The 25,241-nt window shown below is 52.6% G+C and overlaps 1 protein-coding gene across 1 annotated transcript in view; it reads right to left on the bottom strand.

The window, feature by feature from the left end:
• Positions 1-25,241, bottom strand: part of Myo15b (myosin XVB) — a 41,102-nt gene that overhangs the window by 1,274 nt on the left and 14,587 nt on the right. The window contains 45 exon segments of the mRNA XM_036195332.1: positions 102-217; positions 410-555; positions 669-765; positions 851-928; positions 1,035-1,129; positions 1,229-1,344; positions 1,428-1,498; positions 3,548-3,624; positions 3,979-4,051; positions 4,147-4,210; positions 4,367-4,509; positions 4,871-5,025; positions 5,108-5,219; positions 5,351-5,492; positions 5,563-5,681; positions 5,797-5,915; positions 5,997-6,072; positions 6,616-6,675; positions 6,883-6,995; positions 7,424-7,631; positions 7,744-7,852; positions 7,939-8,230; positions 8,310-8,414; positions 8,574-8,655; positions 8,841-9,032; positions 9,130-9,233; positions 9,380-9,478; positions 9,673-9,754; positions 9,860-9,936; positions 10,013-10,101; positions 10,269-10,430; positions 10,914-10,986; positions 11,159-11,337; positions 11,418-11,653; positions 11,749-11,844; positions 13,050-13,180; positions 13,351-13,408; positions 13,671-13,793; positions 14,374-14,467; positions 21,094-21,257; positions 21,512-21,629; positions 24,167-24,291; positions 24,432-24,477; positions 24,555-24,670; positions 24,893-24,970. Coding sequence (XP_036051225.1) covers positions 102-217; positions 410-555; positions 669-765; positions 851-928; positions 1,035-1,129; positions 1,229-1,344; positions 1,428-1,498; positions 3,548-3,624; positions 3,979-4,051; positions 4,147-4,210; positions 4,367-4,509; positions 4,871-5,025; positions 5,108-5,219; positions 5,351-5,492; positions 5,563-5,681; positions 5,797-5,915; positions 5,997-6,072; positions 6,616-6,675; positions 6,883-6,995; positions 7,424-7,631; positions 7,744-7,852; positions 7,939-8,230; positions 8,310-8,414; positions 8,574-8,655; positions 8,841-9,032; positions 9,130-9,233; positions 9,380-9,478; positions 9,673-9,754; positions 9,860-9,936; positions 10,013-10,101; positions 10,269-10,430; positions 10,914-10,986; positions 11,159-11,337; positions 11,418-11,653; positions 11,749-11,844; positions 13,050-13,180; positions 13,351-13,408; positions 13,671-13,793; positions 14,374-14,467; positions 21,094-21,257; positions 21,512-21,629; positions 24,167-24,291; positions 24,432-24,477; positions 24,555-24,670; positions 24,893-24,970 — 5,210 coding nt within the window.

Below are 25,241 nucleotides of genomic sequence, written 5' to 3'. Positions count from 1 at the left end.
TGGCCTTGGAGGAGGAAGGTGGTAGGCAGAAGCCCTTAGGTTGTCGGGGGGGGGGGGTGGGGGGTGGAGCTGGCAAGAGAGGTTGAGCTGAATTCACGCACTCTGATGGGGGACCTTTGCTGGCTTTCCTGAGGTGTTGGAGGGCCGCCAGCCGGGCAAGCTGAGCATCTGCCTGAGCACTGGCCATCAGCTTCCCTTGGAGGTAGTCCCGAAGCACCTGAGGAGGGTTGTGAGGGGCTGTTGTGTCATGACCTCCCCAACAGTTGGCGGCTTCTAGAGACTCACCACCATCCCTTCCAGATGCCACGAGCGCATCGCTGTGGAGAGGGAGTCTAGAGGTTGCCTGGATAGGAGCCCTCCCTTCTTAGCAGCAGCAGCACTGCACAGCAGCTTCTGGGCAGGGGCTGACCTGGCCATAGTGGGTTTCAGTGTAGGTGGGGTGGTCGAAGTGCAGCGGGGTCTCCCAGCCAAGCCGCCGGCTGTGCAGGCTCATGTCCTGGTCTGTCACCACACTGTTGAGGTACTCATGGGACGACAGTGGCCGAACTAGCTCACCTGCATAGGGGACCCGTGCCAGAGTTGACCAGACTGCCCCAGCACAGAATCTACACTCTGGTGGAGGAGACAGTGGCCCAGGCAGGTAAGGCTGCCCCTTTCCCTGGGCTCACCTTCCCCTTTGATGAGGAAAAGGGCAAATTCCTGCACTTCCTGTGAGTCTGTGATGCCCATCTGTCCACACAGTTCCTCCAGCACTTCTCCTGCCACCTGAGCACATGACAGGCCATGATGATGGAGCCCAGAGTCCCAGAGCACGGGCTCATAGCCTCTTCCCAGGGCAGCCCCTGCTCACGGTGAAGGTCCGGATATTTGTCCTGTAGTCCACACCCCCAGGCAGATGAATTAGAAGTGAACGAACTGCCTGTCCTTTCTGTCGGGAAGTTGTGGGGTTAGTCTCCAGCAATCAGAGGTCCCTGCTCTCCAGTTGACCACCCCCATTACAGGAGAGCCCTGAAAGGCCTGTGTACCCCAAATACCAGAAAAGCTTGCATTTCACCCGGTGGTGGCAGCTTCTGGCGCCCCCCGTATTTAACTGTGTGCTGGAGATTCTCCTGGCTGCTCTGGGCCAACTCTGTAGGGAATCAGAACGATGGCAGTCACAGGTGTATCCAAGCCTCTTAGCTGGCAGAGCTTTCGTGGCCCTTCAAGTCCCTCTCCCCAACCCAGGCACCTTGGCTAGGGCTGGCATCCTGCAGGAACTTGGTCACATAGGGCATCAGAGTGGTGGACGGTGAGAAGAAGCCCGTGAAGAGGCTGAGGATGCTCCAGCCCAGAGCACAGTGCTTTCTGCAGGGTAGAGCTGGGTTTTAGGTTGGCCAGGCCACGGTGCTGTTCTGACCCCAGTCCCCTGTCCAACAAGCCCCACTCACGGCTGGGGGTGTTTTGTGACTTGCTTGATGACCTGGCAGTACATCTCATCCCTGAGGTCTTCTTGGCACAGCTGTGGGAACAGGAAGAATGAGTGGGTAAAGCGAGGACGGGACAGCAGAGCCAAGGGGCCACTGGGTGTAATGGCTGGCTAGGGGCCTGACGTTAGAAACACTGCTACTGGCTGAGCACACACCTTTAATCCCAGCACCGGGGAGGCAGAAACAGGTGGATCTCTGCGAGTTCAAGCCCTGCATGATCTTGAGAAACCCTGTCTTGAAAAAGCGCACGCTCACACACACACACACACACACACACATACACTCTCTGCTACTGGTAGTTGGCAGAGGGTTGGAAGTGATATCACAACAGTCACTTCTGCCCCAGCAGCTGGCAGCCTTTGCAACCCAACTGGTCACTTTTTTTTTATATAGACCACATTGGAGATGGAACCCAAGGTTTAAGAATGCTAGACACGGGCTGGAGAGAAGGCCAGCTGTTAGCTCTTGCTGCTCCTGCTTCCAACACCCACATCAGGCAGATCACAGCCACCTGGAACTCCAGTTTCAGGGAACCTAACGCACCTTCTAGCCTCTGCAGGCACCTGTGCATGTGCGAACATATAAATAATTCAATCTTTAAAAGAACGCTAGGCAGGGAGCTGGTGAAATGGCAGGACATTCCTGACCAAGTCTGTCCCCGAATCACATGGGGGAAGGAGAGACCACCCACACAAAATGGGTATAAATTAAATTTACAGTGCTAAACAAGTGCCCTCCAGCACTGTGGGAAAAGAACTGGTTGCTGACTTCTAGCCTGCTTCTCTGAGCTGTCTTGGTTCTCTGCTGACTTCCCGTCTCTACTGGATGCTTTTGGCCTCTCTACAGCTCTCTCATCTGGCTTGGTCCCTAACTCCAGCCTAGAGTATCCCTTGGATCCCAGGCCACCCCGATTAGAAATCAGGTGGTTTAAACCTGTGTGGAAAACAGATCCTCTGCCAGTCCAGGCCTGCTCATTAAGGCTGGTCTCTGCTCTGGCTTCACCCCCACACAGCAAGTCCTGCGACACCACCTGCCACCGCCCCCTCACCCTTTCCCCCCACTCCTGCCCAACTCTGCCTCCCTGCTGTAGGCTCTGAGCCCATGCCAGCACCCTCTCTTGCCTGGGGTCATCACAGTAACTTCCTTTTGTCCCTAAGTCCCTAGAATATCAAACAGCCAAAGTTACCCTGCGAAATGTGAGCAGTGATTCCCATCAGCAAGCCATAGGTTTCACTTGAAAAACAAAGCCCATAAACAGCCTGACCCCATGCACACATGGCTTATTCTTCCTCCCTCAGAGCTCCGTCACCCATCAGCACTTGCCGCTCCCCCTGTCTCCTGTGAGACTGTACTCTCAAGGACTTAGCCTCTTGGCTTCACAAGGCCCTTCACGTTGTAGGGGCCCAGTGCAGGCTTTGAGTGTTTAGAAGTTAACTGGAAACAATGTCTTTTTAAATGTATTTAAAGAGCTGGTAAGATGGCTGAGTGGGTAAGATGCTTGCCCTGAAGCCTGATGACCGAAGTTCCATCCCCAGGACCCACAAAATAGAGAATCACCACCTGCAAATTACCCTGTTCTCCACAGGCATGCCGTGGTGTGTGCACGCACACACTCTTGTGCCTATGAAATGTACAGAAGCAGAGTTGGTACAGATGGCAGCCATGTGGAAGGCTTAGGTAGGCTTACATTTAATCTGTGTTCCTATAGAAACTAGTTGAATATTTGGCTGTATGTGAACCTTCATTTTCAAACATGCTACTGAAGAGTACACCCTTCAGCTCTTAGACAGGCATTGGAGTTGGTATGATAGCAGTCCCAAACAGTGCTGGGAGCTGTTTTGAGGACACAGTATTTGTGTTTTATTTATTTATTTTGGTTTTTCAAGGCAGGGTTTCTCTCTGTAGCCCAGGCTGGCCTCGAACTCACAGAGATCTACCTGCCTGTGCCTCCCGAGTGCTGAGGATTAAAAGTGTATGCGATAAAGTATTTGGCAACAATTGAGAAACCCGGATGAGGAGAGTCCCATTCTGGCCCAGGGCAGGAGTGGCACTCAGGGTCTTAGCGCACAGTTCTTGCTTACCTTCAGCAGCTCATAGAGCAGAGCCAACTCATCCGTGCCCCGGGGCTTAGGCTGGTCCCCCATAAACTGCATCAGAGCTGCAGGCAGGATATGGAGCACAGTAAACAAGGCCTGATCTGACCCGTGTGTGCGGCCACTGTACAGGTCACCTGACATCGACACCCTATTCTCCAAACAAACACACCAGGCAGGACAGTTGTCTCTGACTTTGTTGAGGAAATAGGCTCAGGGAAAACCCAAGGATGCCAGTGTCAGCTGAGCCATCGACTGCCCCAGATGTCACACAGCCCATGGGCAGAAGCACAGGTTGGTGGAGCAAGCTTCCTATACTGGCAGATGGCCTGATCCAGGGACAGCTCAAAGAGAAGGGAGTGAGGTGCCCAGGTCCAAAGCACTGCCAGTCAGGACCTGGGTTGCCTGCTGCCACTCACCCTTAAAGCCAGCCACAGCCTTCCTGTTTGTGTCCTCATCGCTGAGGCAGATGAGGGATTCATGGATAGGGTCCTGTGGCCAAAGAGCCTTAGCTGTGAATCTAGGGCCTTGGAAGTCAGAAGGCAGATCCTTGGACCCTACCGCTCCCAACCGTCACGGCCCCTTACCTTAGTGTACTGAACCAGGTTGGCTGCAGCCTTCTCCTTGCCACCTCCACCTGCCTGGGTCAGCCTGTAGAGGGCAGAGGGAAAGACAGCCCTGCTTGTTGACCCTCCTGTCCTTATCCCAGGCCACTAAGCCCACGGTAAGTCAATGGCTTGGCTCTGTGGTGCTTGGATTGGGGAAGACTGAGAACAGATAGGCCTAGAGGTCCTTCAGCGCACTCACAAGGTATGAGGCTTCCGGAAGTAGCGCAGGGCAAACTCCTGCATGGTGTAGTTGTGGGAATCGGCAGACAAAGAGCTGTAGGCTGTGAAGGAGGTGGCCTCTGAGCCTTCGCTGGGTTCTTGGCTCCTGGGATGGGTGGGGCGCTGGGAGCACAGGAAATTTGGTACTACCCTAATGCCCACCACCTAGCCCAGAGGCCCTGTTCTCACGCTTACTGCCTGGTCCCCATACCCATTAGACCCAAGAGGAGTGATACCAGGAACCAGGAAAGCCATGATTATTTACTAAGCATCTTCTGTGGAGGCATTGAACAACACCACAGTCAGAGGGTGTGCCTTACAATTTCAGGGTGACGCGGCAAGAGGTCAGGGGATGGTAAAAGACAGAACACACTGAGCACTGCCCACCAGGCCACAGGAAGTAGGCAGCACCTGAGGCAGCCCCTCTCCTTCCTTCCAATCCCTGGTTAGGCCTTTATCAGTTCACCTCTTGTGTCTTCCTCACCTCCTGAGCCGGCTCCTTGAGACGCTGCAGCTTACTCTTGAGCTGCAAGCTGTTTCTGTGTCCCAGGGAAAAGGAGAAGTCCGGAGCGGCAGCTGGCTGCACCATGTCCGCAGGAAAGAGTCCCGAGCGGCCCCCGGCAGAGCCAAACTGCCAGCCTAGAAAGCATCCCACAGGATGGTTCGCCTACCTCACCCCTCTGCCCCTTGGCAGCCCCCCTGCACCAGCCCTGGGGATTACCTGGCTCCAGAGTGACCGCTGGCTGTAGCTTAATGAGGTCTCCACGGTGGAAGCTGAGGAGACTGTGGTCATCAGTGATGTAGCTGCGCAGGGCGATGACATAGCCAGAGTCCTGCAGGCGGGCGGGTGGTCTGCTGCCTGCCCTGGTGTCCCCCCATCCAGTACCCAGGAGCACCAGGGACCTTGACTGAACTGCAGCCTCAACCCAGGGAAGCCAGGCAGGGCAAGATAGCCCACACTTGCCTTCTTGAGCTCACTCAGGAACTGCTCCACCATGGCCTTGATGGCCCTCGCTTGGGCTGTGTGCAGTACCAGCTGCTCATTCTTCAGTGACAGCTCCAGGATGGAGCTGCTCCTGCACTCCACACCCAGCACCTCAGCAAAGCTGTGTATACACAGTCGGGATGAGCTCGAGGCCATCTTGCCACCCCGCTCCAGACTCTGGGCCAGCTCACCTATAGGAGCAAAGTGTCTTCAGCCGGTCTAGGTGGAAGCTGGGGTCCTGGGTCACCTTCAGCAGCCTCAGTCCCCGGTGAGACACACCCAGCAGCTGAACATCACCGCCACTCTCACCCTGTCGGCACGGAACGAGTGTCAGCCACTCCTGGTACTACCCGGATGCCTGGAGCCCTTGAGTACAGAGTTCCCCAGCTGAGCTGTGTCCTGCTCCTAAGTCCAACATCACTGACCGAGACTGGGAAGATGCGTGAGAAGTAGTTGGCCCAGTTGTCTCGAGCAGCCACCACGATGCGCTTTCTGATGCTGTCCTCAGCAGTCTCAAGGGAGTCCAGGCCCACCTCCAAGTCTCCTGTGGGCGGGCGGGAGGGGGTCCATGATATCCTTCTTCCCATGACACTTTCCCCACACCCTAGCTCCCACGACCCATTACCCAGCAGGTCTTTCATCTTGTGCCGCTCCTCCTGGGAGATCCTGATGCAGGATTCTGCAAAGGTGTCCCGCAGGATCTGGAGGTAGAGCAAGGTGGTCAGCGCCAGGTCCTGAGACCAGAGCTCACCCTCAGCTGCTATGGGTGTGTGATGGAGGAAAGGAAGAGGACCCAGGGGTGGGGCCTACATATCCAGCAGTGCTGGCTGGCTCTTGCTAGAGACAGGGGCAGGGGATGACAGAAGGCTCCCAAATCCCAGGATCATGTCCAGACCTACAGCTCTCCCCTCCCCATCCTGCATCCACTACACTCCCTCCTTCAGCACCATGGTCTGCTGCTGTTGACATAGTGTAGCAGCTGACACACTGCCGAGAGTGACTGGGTAACAACCACCATTTATGAAGCACCTAGTGTGTGCTCGACCCTGCGCTGTGTACACTTCGCGTGGACCTTTCATTTGTAAAACTAAGATGATCACTGTCCCAATTTTGTAAGGACATTGAGGCAGGGCTCTACACGCAGAAAGTACCCTCAGAGTGCCAGCTGTCACTGTGCAACTAACAGACTGGTAATAGTGAGGGTCCTGGGATGTGGCCTGTCTGTGGGGGTGGCAGGCTCTCACCTGCTGGCAGAGAAGGCTGAGACAGTAGGGGTGGCTGAAGTTCTCGCGGGGGTAGAACACCTAAGAGCAGGACGAAAGAGTGAGGTCGGGCATGCCAGGCTGTAGCTGGGCCAGCCTATCTCTGCCCTCCCAGGCCCAACCCAGAAAATCAACCTTGAAAAAGTGGTTCATGGGGAAGGGGATGGACTGGGGTTTCAGGTGAGGATCTCTGAGCCTATCATTGCCCTGCCAGCCCCCAAAAGGCTGAGGCCCCACCCCTATGCCCACCTCCTTGCGTAGGAACAACTTCCAGGATGCATTGGTGTAGGAGAAGCACACGCTACCAGAGGGCACAAGGAGCTGAGTGGAGATGCCCTGGTCCTTCATGGGCTCTGTCAAGGCTGGCAGAGAGAGGGGAGACCCTCATGTTCCTGTTTTTCTCAGTCTCCAGACACTTCAAACTGCCATTCCTGACACCAATTCCTGCCTTCATTTCTGGCCCTGAGTTTTTCCTAGTGTCCTTGGCCACATTAGCTGCAGCCGCTAAGTCACCACCACCACCACCAAAAAAAACAAAAAAACAAAAAAACCACCTGTCAGGCCTTCATCAAGGACAACATGCAGAGGTCAGTCCCTGAGTGCCAGACAGGCTTCCAGCCCTGCCCTGGATAGGAATGAGGAATTCAGAGCTCCGGGGCTCCAGAGTCCAGAAGCCCAAACAGCTGGCCTCAGTCAAACAGGGATGACCTCTTCCATAGATCCCAAGAGGCTGTCATGAGTCCCGCCACCAACCTAAAGAGACTCAACACAGGAAACATGGATTCCTCACCACAAGACTCCACTGGAGGGATCTTGGGTTCCTCAGGCAGAGGCAATGGAAGGGCTGGTGGAGGTGGGGGTGCTGGAGTTGTGGGCGGGCTTGGGCTACATGGGCCAAACAAGTCCCGAAGGGGTCCCTGCTTTTCCTGGATGGATAAGGAGGGCTCAAGTCGTGGTCGAGCTTTGGGTTTAGGGGCCACATGTGGGGGAGAGCTCTTCTCTAGGTTAGGAGATACCATCTGCAAGAGAAGGCACAGAGCTATGGTCAAGGCCAAGTTACCCTGGAAACCCCAAGTTTTGCCCAGGATTCCTGAACAGATCAAAGCCCACGCCCTGCAGAGAATGGCTCACCGATGGAGGTGAGTGGGTACCATTTATTCCTAACTTGGCCAAAGCCTCATCCTTAGGGTCATTTTTCTTCTGAAAAGTCTTGACAGGCCTTATGGAAGAGAGAGAGTGTTATTGCTGCATGGTGTGTTTCCCTGAGGAGAGAAAGAGCCCTGGCCACATAAGCCCGGGGTCTACCTGGTGGGTTGTACAGGTACAGGCACAGGCCCCGGACGGCTCTGGTACATGCGGATGATGTTACGGATCTCCCTGCTGGGTTGTGGGCGCTGAGGTGTGGAGTTGGAGCTCTGCACTGTGGGCGCCCTGCTGGGTGGTGGGCGCTGAGGTGTGGAGGTCTGCGCTGTCAGCTCCCTGCCCTGAGCCGGCCCTTCCTCCTCTTCTGGCTCCACCTCACCCTCCTTCACAGCTTTCATCCTACTTTGTTTCAATGGCTTCTTCCCCGCTGGGGGAGGATGTGGAGGGAGTAACTCTGCCAGGAAGAGTGGAGAGAACTGAACAATGTACCACCTGCCGCAGGACACGCAGGAGCCGCAGCCTTCCACGCCTACCTGCCCTTGCTTCCTCCTCATCCTCCTTTTCCTCCTCTGTCTCCTCCTGGGGGATCTGAACCTTGGCCGGAGGCTTCACTGTCTTCATCTTGATGGGCTCTTGCCCTGTAAATGCCACAGATGGCCTTCTCTGTCACCTGTCAGAGCACTAAAGGGGCCCCTGGACAGGCCACACTAGCAGGGGAGCAGAGTGTGGCCTCCCCTCCCCAGGCTACAGGCATGGTTACATTTCCGAGTGGCTGCCACCACCCTGAGCACCCTCACCCATCTTCTGGAAATAGTCCCGTTTCTGCTGGAAGCTCCTGGGGCGCTGAGGCCCAACTTCAGTCTCCTCTGGAGTGTCCTCCTGGCAGAAAAAGAAAAAGTAGCTCCCAGTCAGCTATGGCCCTGTCCTCTCAACATCCCTTTCTGATGGCTTCTTGGACAAATCCAAACCTTCCTACCTTCCCAGGGTCTCATCTGGGCAAGTCTAGCATCTGTCTGCCACCAGACCAGACCCCGAGAACTCTGCCTAGCCTCTTGGCTCCTTACTCTGAAGCCAACATCTGAAGGTTCTAGGTCACTCTCTGGCTTCTCTTGGGGGGTAGGCAGCTTCTTGGGCTTGGGAGCCATGGCAGAGGGTGGAGCCTGAGCAGCAGGCCCAGAGGTCTGAGCTTGGTGCTGACGCCTCTGGTTCTGCTGCTCCAGAGACAGGTTCATGGCTTGGGTGGTCATCTGCTGGGCCTGAGGAAAAGGAGAGGCAAGCCAATAAGAGCTCAACGGGCCCTGCCCCGAGGTCCACATTCCCCAGGCAGCCGCAGGGCCCAGCCACAGCCCTTACCAGGATTATTGCTTGCTGGTTGATGAAGTTCTGCTGCTGTAATGCTAGCTGCCTTGAGTCCAAACTGGGAAGCAGAGGCTGTGGCTGTGGTGGGACCATCATGGCTGTGAAGAGCAGATGTCCAGAGCAGGTTAAGTGCCATGGTCAGATTTGAATCTCTTGATCCCAGGTGCCCTCTGGACTCCCGGCAGGACCCTTCCCCCACCTTCAGCCCTGAAAGCTTCTCCTGGGGCCCTTAACCCAGCCTCACCTGGGATGGTTGGGACTGTGCCCACTGCTGGCATCATGGGCATAGGTGCGGGAATCATAGCTGGCTGGTAGCTGGGTGCCTGCACCATGCCTGGATACACTAAGGGAATAGGGTCTCTCAGGTCCATTCCTACTTGGCCCCACATACCTTCTTCTCCCTCCAGCATCAGGCAAAGAGAAAAGCATTGACCTCTAGGGTACTGGCCAGAGCTCCCATCTCAGTTGCCTGAGGAGATTCAGACCACTCCTGCTGTTGGGCCTGGGAAGCCCTTGAGAGACACCATCTCTACTCACCCATGGGGTAGCCCTGCTGGGTGGGCCCAATGGAGCCCCCTCCTTTCATGCGGCTACTCAGGGCCCAGCCTTGTTCCAGATCCTGAAGGGACAAATGTTCAGTGTCAGAACTAGAGCCTGGAAGAAACAGAAGGGTTGGCTATCGCCCCCCCCCAACACCAAAGGAAAGGGAGGACAGGCCACTCACTCTGAAGCCCGGGGAAAGGACTGGCTCCAAGAGGGGGTCCAGGAAACCATCCAGGTTTCCTGGCTTCCTGGCCTCACCTGTTGGGAAAGGATACATTGCTACATCTACCTCTCAGACCGTTCCCAGCACTCGGCCAATCTCAGTGTGCCTTACCTGGGGGGCCGCTGCCGGGCAGTACTGGGGCTGGTCCCGGAGGCAGGGAGGGAGCCTGAACACCAGGGGCTGGGGGGATGTTCTCAGCTCTGCAGGAACAGTGGGCCTAGTTAAGGAGACTACTGTGGTGGTCACCTCTAAGAGGGGTGCAGAGGTTTAGGTGGAAGGACCGGGTTGTCAACATCTATGCACCACACAATGGCAGGGTGGCTGTAGGGGTTACCAGCTGGGGAAAAGGCAGGTGGGTGGTACCTACAAACCAAAAGGAGTGATGGGGTAGTTGTGGGGACCAGCTGGGTCTCCCAAGTCCTCAGTCTGGCCAATCAGGTCCAACACAAAGTCACAGCCAGCCAAATCCTGCCAAGCATCCCCAGAATGCAGTGACACAGACCAGCCACGAGGGGGCACCTCCAGGCCTCTGGGTGGGACGAGAGTGAGACTCAGGTGATCAGGGACAAGGGCTAGGCAGATGACATCCTTCAGGAGTTGAGGTCAGTCAGGGCTAGTGTCTGAGAAGGGAGCCCTTTCTGATGACGTCCCCGCCACCCCAGGCGTGAGCCGGGTGCTCAGCCTCCCTTGGAAGCCTCAGACTGCACTCCTATTTGTACCTCAAAGTCCTTCTGGTTTTCTCCAGGCTCTAATGCTCTCTCATTTGCTCGCCTATGGAAGTAGGATCTGGGCCTTATGCTGTCACATGGCCCCCTCCTCATTGAGAATCTCTGTTATCTCTCTCTGGAAGCTACAGTTGGAGCCTGCCCATTTACCCCAAAACCTTTCCTTTCTACTCATTGAGAAACAGCGTCCGTCCAGGCCTGGGGGCCATCTTGCTGGGAGGATGAGGACAGGGACCGCCGTCAGTGGTCAGCACCGGCTGTACTGTCCCATCCTAGGCTCCCCATACCTGCTCTGTAGGATCCACCCTGCAAACTGCTCCCCCGTGGTCCAGGACTCCACCTCTGCAGAGTAGCTTTCTTCTGTAGGGGGTTGATGGGAGGGTGAGGGACAGAGGGCTCCATCCACCCTGACATTAAATGGCTACTGCCCCCACAGTAGGACAGGGCAGGGAGACAGAGTCACAGGGCAGGAGGAGGCCTGGAAGAGCAGAGGGTAGGGCTGGCTTCACTGAGTGAGGGAGGCAGGCCTCACCATTGAATGTGAAAACATCTAGTGCCATACGTCCGCGCCGCAATCCAGCCTTCCACTCAAGCTGTGTGGGTGGATGGGCCCTTGAGGCCATGGGAGCCAGTGGTGCCTGCTCCAGGGCACCCAACAACTTGTGCTGGCACAATGCTGCCATGCCCCGCGGGGCCTGGTCAGATACAAATCTGTGGAGACAGCACAGGGCTGCTACAAGCTTGGGGGCTATGTGGATCCCACGCAGAGTCCCATCCACTGGACTCCTTACTTGAGTAATGGCTTCTGCAGGGCAGGCGTAGGGGAGAAGGAGCTGAGCAAGACCGCCATCAGGGCCCAGCCACGCTGACTCTGCTGCTCATCTGGGTTGTGCCACAGCTGGGCCACTAGCTGGCTGAAGAGCTCGTCCCGAAGTCCAGGCCGGTGCTGTGCCTTCCGAATCAGGAACGTGCCCATGGTCTGTTCCTGCCAGGACGGCAGGAATCCCTCCCCCAGGAGCCGCAGCATCTGTTGACAAAAAAGCAAGGTCAGGGCAAGAAGCACAGGCTCCCCCGTACCTTTCCAGTTGCCACTCTGTCCGTTCCAGATGCGGCGTCACTCACCACCCTGTTGATCTCCAGGGCCTGCTGAGGATTCTCGCCATCCATCCGGGTCAGGGGCTCATCCAGCAGCTGCCCTGGTCTAGGCAGATATGGCTTCTGGAGGGGAAGGAGGGTGACAGAGTGTTTGTCCTCTGAGTTGACCAGAGAAGCCACTCCTTGAGGAGTCCCCCAGGAGCACGTACTCTAGGAAGAGGAGAGGCGCACATGCGCATGGATGCATGTGTGCATGTTACACAGACATGCATGTGCAGGAGTGTGCCAGAGGAGAATGTCAGACATCTTCCTTGTTTACCTTGAGATGGGGTCTGTCACTGAACTGAAAAGCTTGTCATTTTGCATAGACTGTCTGACCAGCAAGTTCCAGGGATCCACCTGCATCTTTGCCCCCTAATGCTGGGGTTACAGGTATGCATGGTTATGCCTGGCTTTTTTTTACATGTGTGCTGTGGATTTTAATTCAGGTCCTCATGAACCACTACTACCCACTGAGAATTTCCCAGTCAATTGTTCTTTAATTAAAAAATTGGCACTGGGCGGTGGTGGCACAGGCCTTTAATCCCAGCACTCAAGAGGCAGAGGCAGGTGGATCTCTGTGAGTTCCAGGCCAGCCTAGTCTACAAAGTGAGTTCCAGGACAGGCTCCAAAGCTACACAGAGAACGGTGTCTCAAAAAAAAAACAAAACAAAAAAATTGACATCAAGCTGGTGTAGTGTCCACGCCTTTAATCCCAACACTTGGGAGGCAGAGGAAGGTTGATCTCTGTAAGGAGTTCCAGCCCACCCAGAGCTACCAGAGTAAGATCCCACCTTTTAGCATTTTTTATGAAAATAGAGATGGCCGCAGTGACGCACACCTTTAATCCCTGCACTCTTAAGGCAGAGACTGGTGGATCTCTGCGTTCAGGGCTAGCCTGATCTACATAGTGAGTTCCAGACAACAAGGACACATAATAAGACAGTCTCAAAAAAAAAAAAGAAAATCATAATTAAACTAATCCAGAGCTCTTCTGCTATGTGAAATTGTGAATCCTGCTTTTGTATTTAACCCTCTGGCCTGGGAAGTTTCCCTCATCAAACATTCTTTAAGGATACAACTTCAATGAAAGACAATGCCACAGGTACAGGAAAGGTGTGGCCGAAACTAGGCTGTGTGGTGGAGACTATGTAACAACTGTGTAAAGACTGTTTTGTTTTCAGGCAGCTCTGATGACCATGGAGGGCAGGGAGGAGGTGGAGGCCCGGCCCTGCCTGGCAGCGCTTACATTGGAGCTTCTGGTGTGCAGGAAGAACTGAGGGCCTCACCTGAAAGTTGGAGGACACAAAGCTGGAGAATGGAAACTGGTCAATGTCCGGAGGGAGGGTCAGGCTGGGCCGAACAGGAATCTCAGGTGGCAGGGACTCTGTGATGCTCCCAGTCAGGGTGGCCTGGTGGCCTGGGAAGAAAGGAACACAAGAGGCAACCTAGGATACTCAGAGTCCCATTTTCTCGGTCAAGCTGCCAACCACCATGGACAGAGTGACCGTGGGTGGCTCAGAGAAAGGAAGATCTGGACCAGAGAAGCCCCCGAGTAAGGGACTCAGAGTGGACGTTAAGATGACTCACCTTCTGCTGTCTTCAGCAGGGCAGCCAGCTGGGCTGGGATCTCCAAGTGCCCCAGGTCCTGGTAGAGACAACCAAATTATCAGGAACTAAAGGATAGTTGAGAAGGACTGGGTGTACCCTACCCCGTCCAAATCTCCCCTTAAAGATCCAGGACACACCCTGAAAACAAATGATCAGTCCTCTACTCGCCTCTAAGGAAAAATCAAGAAAACCCCAGACTTCTGCTCAGGTGGCACCCTGGGTACCATACTCTCCCCCCATGCTATGCCAGGCTCAGGGGTTCACATTCCACACAGGACCTCTGCTTCCAGACCACTCACCATACTTGACAGTTTTCCCCAGGCCTCCCTGCTGTGTGGGCCACGGGAATGCCCAAGCTGTGGGAGAGAGCCAGCAAGAGTTGATGCCCCTACACCACCACCAGCCCATCCCCAACTCAGTAGCTCAGTGATCTCCTGTCCCCAGGAGACCCTGATGGTAGTAAAGGAATGTCAATGTCAGACCCACAGGGCTCAACTGCCTGACTTCACCCACCTCTCCCCTCTCCAAGCTCTCACCGTCTCCAAGCTGTGGATGTCACTGCTTTCTGCTAGAGCACCAGGAAGAGGTAAGGAAGAATAAATGGTCCCAGGGGACAAAGTCCAGCTAGGGAGGAGCCAGGGAGGGGGCAGAACGTGGGCATTGACCTTTGAGCAGCTTTATGGCTCTCACCTTGGTGTCATCAGGCAAAAGGGAGAACAGAAGGGGCCCATGGGAGCCTGGAGGGAAGAGTGGGGACCTAGGTGAAAAGGGGGAGCCAGGCATGGAGGTACAGGAGTGTCAAGATGAAGACAATAGCCACCAGAGCCCCAGCCTGTCCCAGCTAGAACAGGAAATGGAGGCACTGTTAGCAAGCAGTGGGCTCTGATGTTTAGTCCTGGCAAATTTAGGCTGTCAGGATTCTTCCCTTTCAGCCAGTCAAGGCCAACTGGCTTCCATCCTGAGATTCCCCACAATCCAGACCCCCCCCCCCAGCCTTCTTACTTTAATCCTCTGTCGTCTCTGGAGCAGGGGCCGAGCTACGAGCAGGATAGTGTTCAGCTGTCCCAGAGCTGACCTCCTCCGGAGGTATCGTTTCCTGGAGGTCATGGAAGGGAGAGGGCGAGGATTCAGAACTTATTACTTCTTCCCTGGTACCCGAACCCTCCAAGCTTAGACAATAATATAAAATAGACTCTGGCTCAGTGGAGCCCCCTGATGTTTAACAGAAGCAATAGGAAAGAACAGAACACTATGGTAAACCAGGTAATGTTTTGAGACTGTTTTCACTGTGTAGAACAGACTGGCCTTGAACTACTTCTGTTCCTTGGGTGCTGTGATTACAGGCATGTGCCACTGCTTCTAGCTTTTAGGATTTTTGTTTATAATTATGCATATATGTGTGTGTTTACATGTGAGTATGTGCATGTGAGTGCAGGGGTCATAGGTGGCCAGATGAGGGCATCAGATCCCCTGGGAGTTGCCGGCAGTTGTGAGTCACATGATATAGGTGCTGGGAACTGGACTTTGGTCCTCTGTAGGAAAAACACATGCTCTTAACCACTGAGCCATGTCTCCAGCCCCTAGATTTATTTTAAAATTTGTCCTGCTCAGGGCCCTTCTTTGAGGAGCCTGGTCTTCTTATAGCTGGGAAATTCTCAAAGATATTCTATTTGCATATTCCTTTTTTTTGCCTCCAGGGGCACCAGGCACACATATATACATGCAGGCAAAGCACTCATACACATATAGTAATTAAATAAAAATAAGTCTAGGGGCCAAGAAGATGCCTTAGCTGTATAAACATGAGGAGCCAAGTTCCAATCCTCAGCATCCACACATATAAAAGCCAGATAAGGCAGCACATGTGTGTAACTCCAGCACTGAAGAGGTAGAGGCAGACGGATGCTTGAAGCTCATTGGCTACCCAGACCAGCTAAATCAGGGAGTTCCAAGTTCAGTCAGAGAGGTGGGGGGGAGAGAGGAAGAGAGAATGCTAGATGCCCAGTCATAATCCTAGCACTCAGGAAGCAGAGGCAGGAGGATCTCCATGAGTTCAAGGCTAACATGGTGTACAAAGTGAGTTTATGGACAGCCAGGGATACATAGAGAGACCCTGTCTCAAATAAATAAATAAGAAGGTTGCGACAGGTGGTGGGACACGCCTTTAATCTCAGCAGTTAGGAGGCACAGGCAGCTCTGTAAGCTGAAAACCAGCCTGGTCTACAAAGCAAGTTCCAACCAGTTGGGGATTTAGCTCAGTGGTGAAGCGGTTCAGTCCTCAGCTCCAAATCAAAAAAAAAAAAAAAAAAAAAAGCAAGTTCCAGGACAGACAAAGCTACATAAAGAAAACCTGTCTCGGGGTTGGGGATTTGGCTCAGTGGTAGAGTGCTTGCCTAGCATGCAAAGCCCGGGGTTTGATCCTCAGCTCAAAAAACAAAAAACAAAAAACAAAAAACAAAAAACAAAAAACAAAACCTGTCTCAAACTCCCCATCCCCCCCAAAAAAGTTTGAGAACAAATGACTGGAAAAGAGACTCAGTATCAATCTCTGACCTCCACACACATGTACACACATGGGCACCCATGTGGTGGGGATTGTGTTCCCTGAAATATTGTGTTCCCTGAAATAAACATATCTGGGGTCAGAGAACAGACAGCCACTAGAACAGAGCCAAAAATGGTGGCTAGAAAATGGGAAGAGTAAGCCAGAAGTTGGGCGGTGGTGGTGCAGATCTTTAATCCCAGCACTTGGGAGGCAGAGCTAGCTGGATCGCTGAGTTCAAGGCCACTTTAGAAACAGCTAAGCATGGTGACGTCTTTAATCCCAGAAACCCAACCTTTAATCCCAGGGAGTAATGCAGAAAGTAGAAAGATATATAAGACATGAAAACCAGGTACCAGAGTGAGTAAAGCATGTAGTTAGTTAAGCATTGGGCTGGTTTAGCATTCAGGCTTTGGAGCAGCACAGTTCAGCTGAGATTCATGTGGAGGAGGACTCAGAAGCTTCCAGCCTGAGGAAACAGGATCAGCTGAGGAGCTGGCAAGGTGAGAAAGCTGTGGCTTGTTCTGCTTCTCTGATCTTCCAGCATTCACCCCAATAACTGGCCTCGGGTTTGATTTTATTAATAAGAACCTTTAAGATTCATGCTACAGTACCCATACCAGCAGGCCTGTTTCCACATGCACATATGCACACATACATAAACATGTACAAACATAGACCATGCACATGCACACACATTACAGGATTGTAAGGGAAGAGCAGCTCACTTGCAGAGTACTTTCCTAGCATGTTCAAGTCCCTGGGTTTGATCCCCAGCGTAAATTCAATCCATGGATCAATCAATCCACAACTTTCATGCATCAGAGGACAGTACAAAGGTAAAAAGACAAAGTACAGAATAAAAAGCCATCAAATCACACACTTAGCGGTGGCCCAACTCCCAGAAAATATGGAGAACTCTTGGGGCTTACCAGCAGAGATTGGGGAGAGGTGAGAGGTAGCTCAAGGGTTAAGACCACCTGTTTTGCAGAGGACTGAGGTTCAGTTCCCAGCACCCACATAATGGTTCACAACCATCTATAACTCTGGAACCAAGGGATCCATTGCCCTCTTTTGAGCTCTGTGGGCATCAGGCACACACACAGTGCATGTACATACATGCAGGCAACACTCATACACATATAATAACCAATGAGGAAGCTGGGTGTGGTGGTGGATGTCCATAATTCCAGTGCTCAGGAAGCTGAGACAGGAGGATAGCTGTAAGTCCATGGCCAGCATGAGCTACACAGTAAGACCCTGTCTCACAACCACCCAAACAAGAATCTAGAGAATACTTGCTGCTCTTGCAGAGGACCTGGCACCCACATGGTTACAGATGGCGGCTCACAACCATCTGTAACTCCATTTCCAGGGGATCTGATGCCCTCTTCTGACCTCTGAGGACACTGCATGCCCAGGCTAAACAAACACGCAGGGAAACACCATAACACATAGAATAAAATAAATTTTTTCAAAATGCCAATGACACAAAAACAATAGACAGTGGGCTAGAATAGACATTTCCACAAATGGGTGGGAAGCACACGAAACTATGCTCAGCATTAATAACCATTAGAGAAACCAAGTCAAAAACAACATGAAGCTGAGCAGTGGTGGCTCACACCTTCAATCCCAGCACTGGGGAGGCAAAGGCAGATAGATCTCTGTGAGTTTGAGGCCAGCCTGGTCTACAGAGATAGTTCCAGAACAGGTACCAAAACTACACAGAGAAATGCTGTCTCAGAAAAAAAAAAAAAAAAAAAAAAAAAGAAAGAGAAAAAACAAAACAGAAAGCAGAATAGACTCTTCTACACCACGTTCATAAGGAATGAGAGCAATTCACACATCCATCAGCAACCAGTTGTAAATCTGCACAGTGGAACATTATTCAGCCACAAAAAAAAAAAAGAAATGAAGTTCTGACCCATGCTCCGACATAGACTCTGAAAGCACTGAAGCTAAGGAAATTAGGGCAGGCATAAAAGGAACTGGAATATAAAACGGCTTACAGGAAATACTCAGAATAGGCAAATCTAGAGACAGAGAACACACTGGAAGTCGTTAGACGTGGGTGGTAGTGTGGGGAGTAGGGAGTTGCTGCTTCACAGGCACCGTGCCTCAGTTTATGAGGTGAATGAGTTTGAGGCATGGACGGTAGCAATGGCTGCCTGTGGTGGTGGCCCTCCGCCATGGCACTGTCTTTATTTTATTTCCAGCCTTGAGTCAGTCAGTGGCTGCTTCACTGTCCAAATCTGACCCCTCCCTGCGGCTAGCCCAGGAGGCGCATCTCTGCTGCCTTCGTCCCTGCATCTCCAGCATCTGGCCAGGGTGGGCAGAGTAGCTGCTGGATGAATAAAACAATACCAGCTGTGGCAGTAGGTGAATATAATCCCACATCCAGAAGGCTGAGTGAGGCAGGAGGCTCATGAGCTCGAAGTCAGCCTGAGCTACAGAGCAGTACTGTCACAAGGAACCAGCACAATGGAGAACAGACTAGGAAAGACAGGAGCCAAAACCGTTGGGTTCCAGGGGCCCAGCAGCAATGCCCTTTACTCTGGGGAGGTATTCAAGCAGGCTCCCAGTTGCTGTCGGAGTCCATGATGTTGGGACAGGTCAGCTTGCCCCCAGACACCACGTGACCCTAACTCTGCCCACACCTTCAGTGTCCGGGGCCATGTGAGAGGAACAGCCAGCAGCTTTGGACCTCATGGAATACGGCTCAGTGGTCAGCATAAACATGCTGGGTGAGCCTTGGAGAGGCCGAGCCCCAGGACTCTACATCCTGAGGACCTCATGCTGTCACTGAGCACAGCTCTGCTTACTGCCCTCTCGGTCACCACATCCCTCATGATCTGAGTTGTATGAAAACTCTAAGGGGCTTCTAGCCCCTCACTGGGCACTGTCACTGGTACTTACAATAACAGTGACATTTTCTAAACATTACTGCTGGAGCAGAATAATGATTCAACCACCACCACCCTTAGAAAGAATGTAGACATGTAGATTGTTAGTAAGGTTAGGTTAAGATGTTTTTGTTAATGGCTTTGAGGTAGAAAATCTTGGGGAACAATTTAAAGTTAGGAAGGCACACTTTTGATGGTTGAGTAAGGGACTCGTTGAGGTCAGAGAACAAGAACAATGGTGGCCTGGTTGTGACTAGATGATGGGCCTTTCTTGCTAGGATAGGTTGGTGATCAAAAGCGACGATTAATTCCTTGTGCCTGTTTTTGCCCTCAGCTTCCTGAAATGATTAAATTAAAAAATTGATGCTGAGGGGGTATATCCTCTGAGGACTTAAAGTAGAAATGACTGGTTGTTTCATGTATATAAAAGTTGGGATTAGCTGGGCGGTGGTGGCGCATGCCTGTAATCCCAGCACTTGGGAGGCAGAGCCAGGTGGATCTCTGTGAGTTCGAGGCCAGCCTGGGCTACAGAGTAAGTTCCAGGACAGGCACAAAGCTACACAAAGAAACCCTGTCTTGGAAAAAAAAAAGAAAGAAAAAGTTGAGATTGTGATTCTTGAAAATAATAATAATAATAATAGTAATAATAATGATAATATGATTGAGCCTATCTTTTTTTTTTTTTTTTTTTTTTGGTTTTTCAAGACAGGGTTTCTCTGTGTAGCTTTGTGCTTTTCCTGGAACTCACTCTGTAGCCCAGACTGGCCTCGAACTCGCAGAGATCCGCCTGCCTCTGCCTCCCGAGTGCTGGGATTAAAGGCATGCGCCACCATCGCCCAGCTGAGCCTTTCTTTGTAACCACAAAATGCAGCCTGCCAGTAAAAGAACTGACTGAGAAAAATACCTTGCTTGCTTATGCTTTGTTAATTTATAATAAATTGCTTAAACATGAATATATATGGGTCCTTGGGAATAATTTGTTTTTCTTTCCTAAAATGTAAAATGTTTAATCATGTAAGGATAGCAGGGAACATGATATGTTTCACTTGTATTCATTGTAAATCATTCACTTGGAAAATGGAATATACCCACATTATAATTTTTATGCTGCTTGAAAGATTTTGCTGGGGTATATAAGCTATAAGGGAAAAATAGGGAAGATGTGTAGTGGGTAGCCATTTCAGCTTTGACCTGGAAGTACCACCCCATTGAGGCTTCAGTAACTGTCACGCCTACAAGGGGGGGCCGAGAAAGGACCCTGAAGACCCGAGATCCAGATACGCTGGCTCTCTTAGTTCCTGGATCCTGGACGCAGGAGGTAGACTGAGCAGAGTTCTCCAGAGAACACTGCCGGACTGCACTACACCTTTCCCAGACCCTGTTACCTATCCCTTCACTTGTGAGTTACCCCCACAAAATAAACCTCCTTTTTAACTATGTGGAGTTGCCTTATCCAGATCTGGGGTCTTCAGGGGTCCTCTCTTGGCTCTGCCTTGTAGGCATGACAGTTACCAAAGCCTCAAAGGGGGTGGTACTTCCAAGTTAAAGCTGGAACGGCTACCCACTACATCAATATAAAAGGAAAAAAGATCAAGGAAGATATGCTATGAAATAATCCTCTTGTACACTATAAAGATTTGTCACTTGAATTGGTTTAATAAAACAGATTGGCCAGTAGCCAGGCAAGAAGTATAGGTGGGACAACCAAAGTAGGAATGGTGGGAAGAGGAGGGAGGAGTCAGAGTTGCCAGCCAGACACAGAGGAAGCAAGATGAGAAAGTCACACTGAGAAAAGGTACCAAGCCATGTGGCTAAACATAAATAAGAATTATGGGTTAATTTAAGTGTAAGAGCTAGTTAGTAATAAGCCTGGGCTACGAGCCAAGCATTTATAACTTATATTAAGCCTCTGAGTGATTGTTTGGGAACTGGTGGACTGGGGAGAAATGTCCATTTACAAAGATATAGAAGGAAAACATCAAGAAAGAGGTAAGGGAAAAAATACAGAAGAGAGACCCTGAGATGTCCAAGGTGCGTGTGTGTGTGTGTGTGTGTGTGTGTGTGTGTGTGTGTGTGTGTGTGTTTTCTCCCTTTTCACCAGCCCCAGAGAATTTTGTTCCCTCAGAGAAAAAAGAAACTTGTATGATCAGTCACCGACTCTGCACCTCCTCTTCAGTTCCTGACCTGCGGAGAGCTTGCCTTTCAGCAGCACTTGAGGAGCTGCCCCACCACCTCAAGCTCCTACTTTGGTCCTTAGCTCCAGTGTCTGCTCACCTAGTCTGGAGTCCACGCACACGAGCCTGCATCCGGGGCAGGAGGCGGAGGCGCTGGCGGGTGATGCAGGCTCGGAGGCCCCGGTGCAGAGTGAGCAGGGCCTGGGAGCGCCGCTGAGCCCACAGCTGCTCTAGCTGCTGCCAACCCTGCTCCTGCAGTAGGACCTGTGAGCAGAGGCATGCTTCACGGAGATGGGGTGGGAGGATGGGGGAACAGGTGCATACCTCCTCTTCTCCCCAGGCCTCAGCCTCTCCACATCTGGTCATGCAATCTATCTAGGGTAGCCTTCCAGCCAGCCACTCTACCTGCCCATCACTGAGAAGGACCACCCAGTATGTAGCTTGTTCGTGTTTAATCCAGAAGGATCTTTCCTTTTCAACACGTCTACCCACTCCCTTGTACTCACACATACACCCACCTGAGTGGCTCCAAGATGATAGACTGGTGACTCCACTCCCAGTGCTTGGCTGAGGATGGTACCACACCTCTCCCGATCAGAGAAAGCTTCCTGTCTCCCTGACCCCAGGGCCCGGAACCTGTCACAAGGACACAGAGATGAGGCTGAAGAGCAAGGGCTGCTTTCGGCCTTGATTGACAACTGAACCCCTTGATAATTACTCAGTTTCTGGATCAATCAACAGCTTAGGAAACCCCGGGTCTAGTTTCTGTTGCTGTGGAAGAATACCCTGGCGGGAGGCAACTTCTGAAAGAAGGGGTTTCTTTGGTTTACAGTTCCGGGGTGCAGTCCACTGGTGCAGGGAGTCAAGGTAGGACTTTGAAGTATCTAATCACATCATACCAGAGTGAAGAGCAGAGAGTAATGAACACTTGGACTCAGGTTGTATTCTCTTTTTTTTTTTTTTTTTGCTTTGTTTTGTTTTGTTTTTCAAGACAGGGTTTCTCCGTGTAGTTTTGGTGGCTGTCCTGGATCTCTCTCTGTAGACCAGGCTGGCCTTGGACTCACAGAGATCCGCCTGGCTGTACCTTCTGGGTGCTGGGATTAAAGGCGTACGCCACCTCCGCCTGGTGCCTTCTCCTCTCTTATACAGTTCAGGACTCCCTGCCCAGGGAATGGTGTCACTACAATGGGCTAGGTCCTCCTACATCCATTAACAAGCAAGACAGCCTTCCACAGAGACATCCCTACAGGCCAGTGTCACCGGGACAGTTTCTCATTAACACTATCTTCCAGGGGTTGGAGAGATGGCTCAGCGGTTAGGAGCATTGAACACCCTTTCAGAGGACTGGGGTTCAATTCCCAGCACCCACATGGCAGCTAACAATGGTCTGCAACTCCAAGAGTTGACAACCTCACATAGTCATACACACAGGCAAACACCAATGCAAATAAAGTAAAAATAAATAAATTTAAAACAAAACAAAACAAAACAAAAAAAACAGCCAGGCGGTGGTGGTGCATGCCTTTAATCCCAGCACTCAGGAGGCAGAGGCAGGTAGATCTCTGAGTTTGAGGTCAACCTGGTCTACAGAGTGAGTTCCAGGACAGCCAGAGCTACACAGAGAACCCAATCTGGAAAAAAAACAAAACATATAAACAATAGACTATCTTCCAGAGCTGGAAAGATGGCTCTGTGGTTAGGAGCACTTGATGCTCTTGCAGAGGACCTAGGTTCAGTTCCAAGCATCCATGACAGCCATCTTACAATTACCAATAACTCCAGTTCCAGGTAATCCAGCCTGGCCTGTACAAGCACATATACATACACACAAAACAAATAAACCTAACAAGGCACTAAAATAAAACAACAACCCCACAGCTCTTTCTGATGAGTCTAGGTTGTGTAAACCTCACAGTAAAAATAACCCGTACACTTGCCGGGTGGTGGTGGCGCACGCCTGTAATCCCAGCACTCAGGAGGCAGATGCAGGCAGATCTCTGAGTTCGAGGCCAGCCTGGTCTACAAAGTGAGTTCCAGGACAGCCTCCAAAGCTACACAGAAACCCTGTCTCAAAAAACCAGACACACACCCCTACACTCCACCAGGGCCAGGCCGAGCTGGGAGGAGAGACCTGTGCTCTGGAGAACAGGCAGGTTGTCAAAGAGGAGAGATGGTACCATGAGTCCAGACAAGGTTAGAGGAGCAACAGGATGTGACCCACCCCGCGGCTTCTGTCCTCCCAGGGTGCCTGCCACAGGACCGCTGGGGCTCAGAGCATGCCTGCAGAGGGCGGGGCAGAAAGCATGACTGGCCATCAACAGACTGGCCAGTGCTGGGATCACAACACTCCCAGGCCCCCTCGCAGAGGGCAGCACTTCCTGGAACAGGTGGCAATCACTGACTTGGCAGATGTCCCAGGGCAAGGACAGAGCCTTCTTACCTGTCACCTGTCATTCTCAGTATTTAGCTCAGGGACAGGATCACACCACTCATCTACTTCCTGCTTCAGGCTCCACCCCTCCGGCAGACGGTCCTGGTGCTAAGATGGTCATAGAGGGTAGACAGAGCTCTGAGGCGAAGCCGCAGAGGTGGATGGGAGGCAAGTCCAGGCCGAGGCCAAACAACAGTCACCAATTTTCCTAGATGCCTCTGAGCTCTCCATCAAAGGCTATCTCAGCCTCACTGTGCTACATGACCTCTTGGCTCCCCATGGCTGCCCCTGCACCTGCTATCCCTTATCCATCTGAAAGGCTCTGCTAACTGTCCTCCCTCATCTCACTGACTTAGTCATGACTTCACGATATTGCTGTGCCCACCTTGACTGCATGGTAAGGTCCCAGGGTAGGCAGGGCCCTAAATAATCTCCAGCAGGGTATTAGCATCGAGGAGATGCGGTGAATATTGAAAGAGCATGCACACACATGTGTGTGCGCGTGTGCGCGCACGCGTGTGTGTGCGTGCGTGTGTGTGTGTGTGTGTGTGCATGTGTGTGTTGTGTGTGTGTCTGTCTGTCTGCCTGTGTGTGTGTGTGTCTGTCTGTCTGTCTGAGGAACAGGGATGGAGAGAGTGCTGAAAGTCAGGCACATGGTCCCTTCTCTGCCAGGATTACATACCTGGGATTGTCCTGCAGGCATCGGCCCCAGGTCCTCAGCTACCTCACCACAGAACCCTACCTGGCCAGGAAGTGCTGGAAGGGCACTCGCACAGGGAAGTGGGCACTTCGGGCGCCTATGACCTCCAGGATCCCAGCCTGGCGCAGTTGCTCTGCCACGTGCCCCACATCAAAGAGGCCTGGGAGCTGTAAGCCAGAGGCACAGCCAAGGGGAGCTGGAGTCAGGGGACTAGGGCTGACAGGGGGTCGCAGAGAAGGGAGGGGCTGAGGAGAGCATGGCAGGGGTGAGGTTAGGGCAGGGGTAAGGTTGGGGAAAGGGAGCTCACCTTTCCAGGGGTGGGGTTGAGACAGTGGATGACATAGACATGGCTCCTGAGGAGTGGAGGGGGACAGTCACAGACCAGACTACCCCCGACTCCCTGGGTTCAGCGGAAGGGCACAGTTCTCACCTGCCTAGCCGGGCTAGCAGGTCCCCCAGGGACCGCTGGAATTGAGAGGCCAGTGTGGGTTTGCTCTGTTCTCTCCCAGCCTGCGGCTCTGCTTCCTGGAACAGGCTGCCAACAAGCTGAGGGGTGAGAGCAACCTCAGTTGTTTCCATCCTGGGCCTGTCCACTCACCACACAGCCCCTGGGGAGCCAGGACAGGCAGCCCTCAACACTAGACCCCTGCACGCTCATTCCTCCATCCAGGGGGCCACAGTGTCCAGGGGGCCACGGTGTCCAGGGCTAGCTGCTCAGGGCTTGATGGGGCTAAGCTATGTGGGCACCTGAAAGGCACACCAGGTCACCTGCAGCTGGCTCTGTCCCAGCATCTCCACCATGGCCAAGTCCAGGTGCTCCCTGTTCCTGCTTATGAACTTGTGTACCTGCAAAAGAAGTGGCAGGTGGGCGGCCCTGTAGGAGGCTGGTTGTGCACCATGCCTCAGAACACAAGCAGGCCTCAGCCTTGCATAGTCCTGCTGGGCGCCTGGCCTTTCTGGTTCATCCCAGAAAACATGAGTCCATGTTTTAGCAAAGCTGTCTTCTTCCAGGGCACGTTCGGCAGGACAGTTTCCTACCCCTTCAGCCTCTGCCTCCTCGGTATTTTTTTGGTGTGGGAGCCCAGCTGGGGGACCAGCTCTCACATTTTCAACAGGG

This window comes from Onychomys torridus, chromosome 8, assembly GCF_903995425.1.
Source record: "Onychomys torridus chromosome 8, mOncTor1.1, whole genome shotgun sequence".
NCBI lineage: Eukaryota > Metazoa > Chordata > Mammalia > Rodentia > Cricetidae > Onychomys > Onychomys torridus.
The sequence above is the reverse complement of the archived record's forward strand: the minus strand, read 5'-3'. Positions and strand labels throughout refer to the sequence as shown.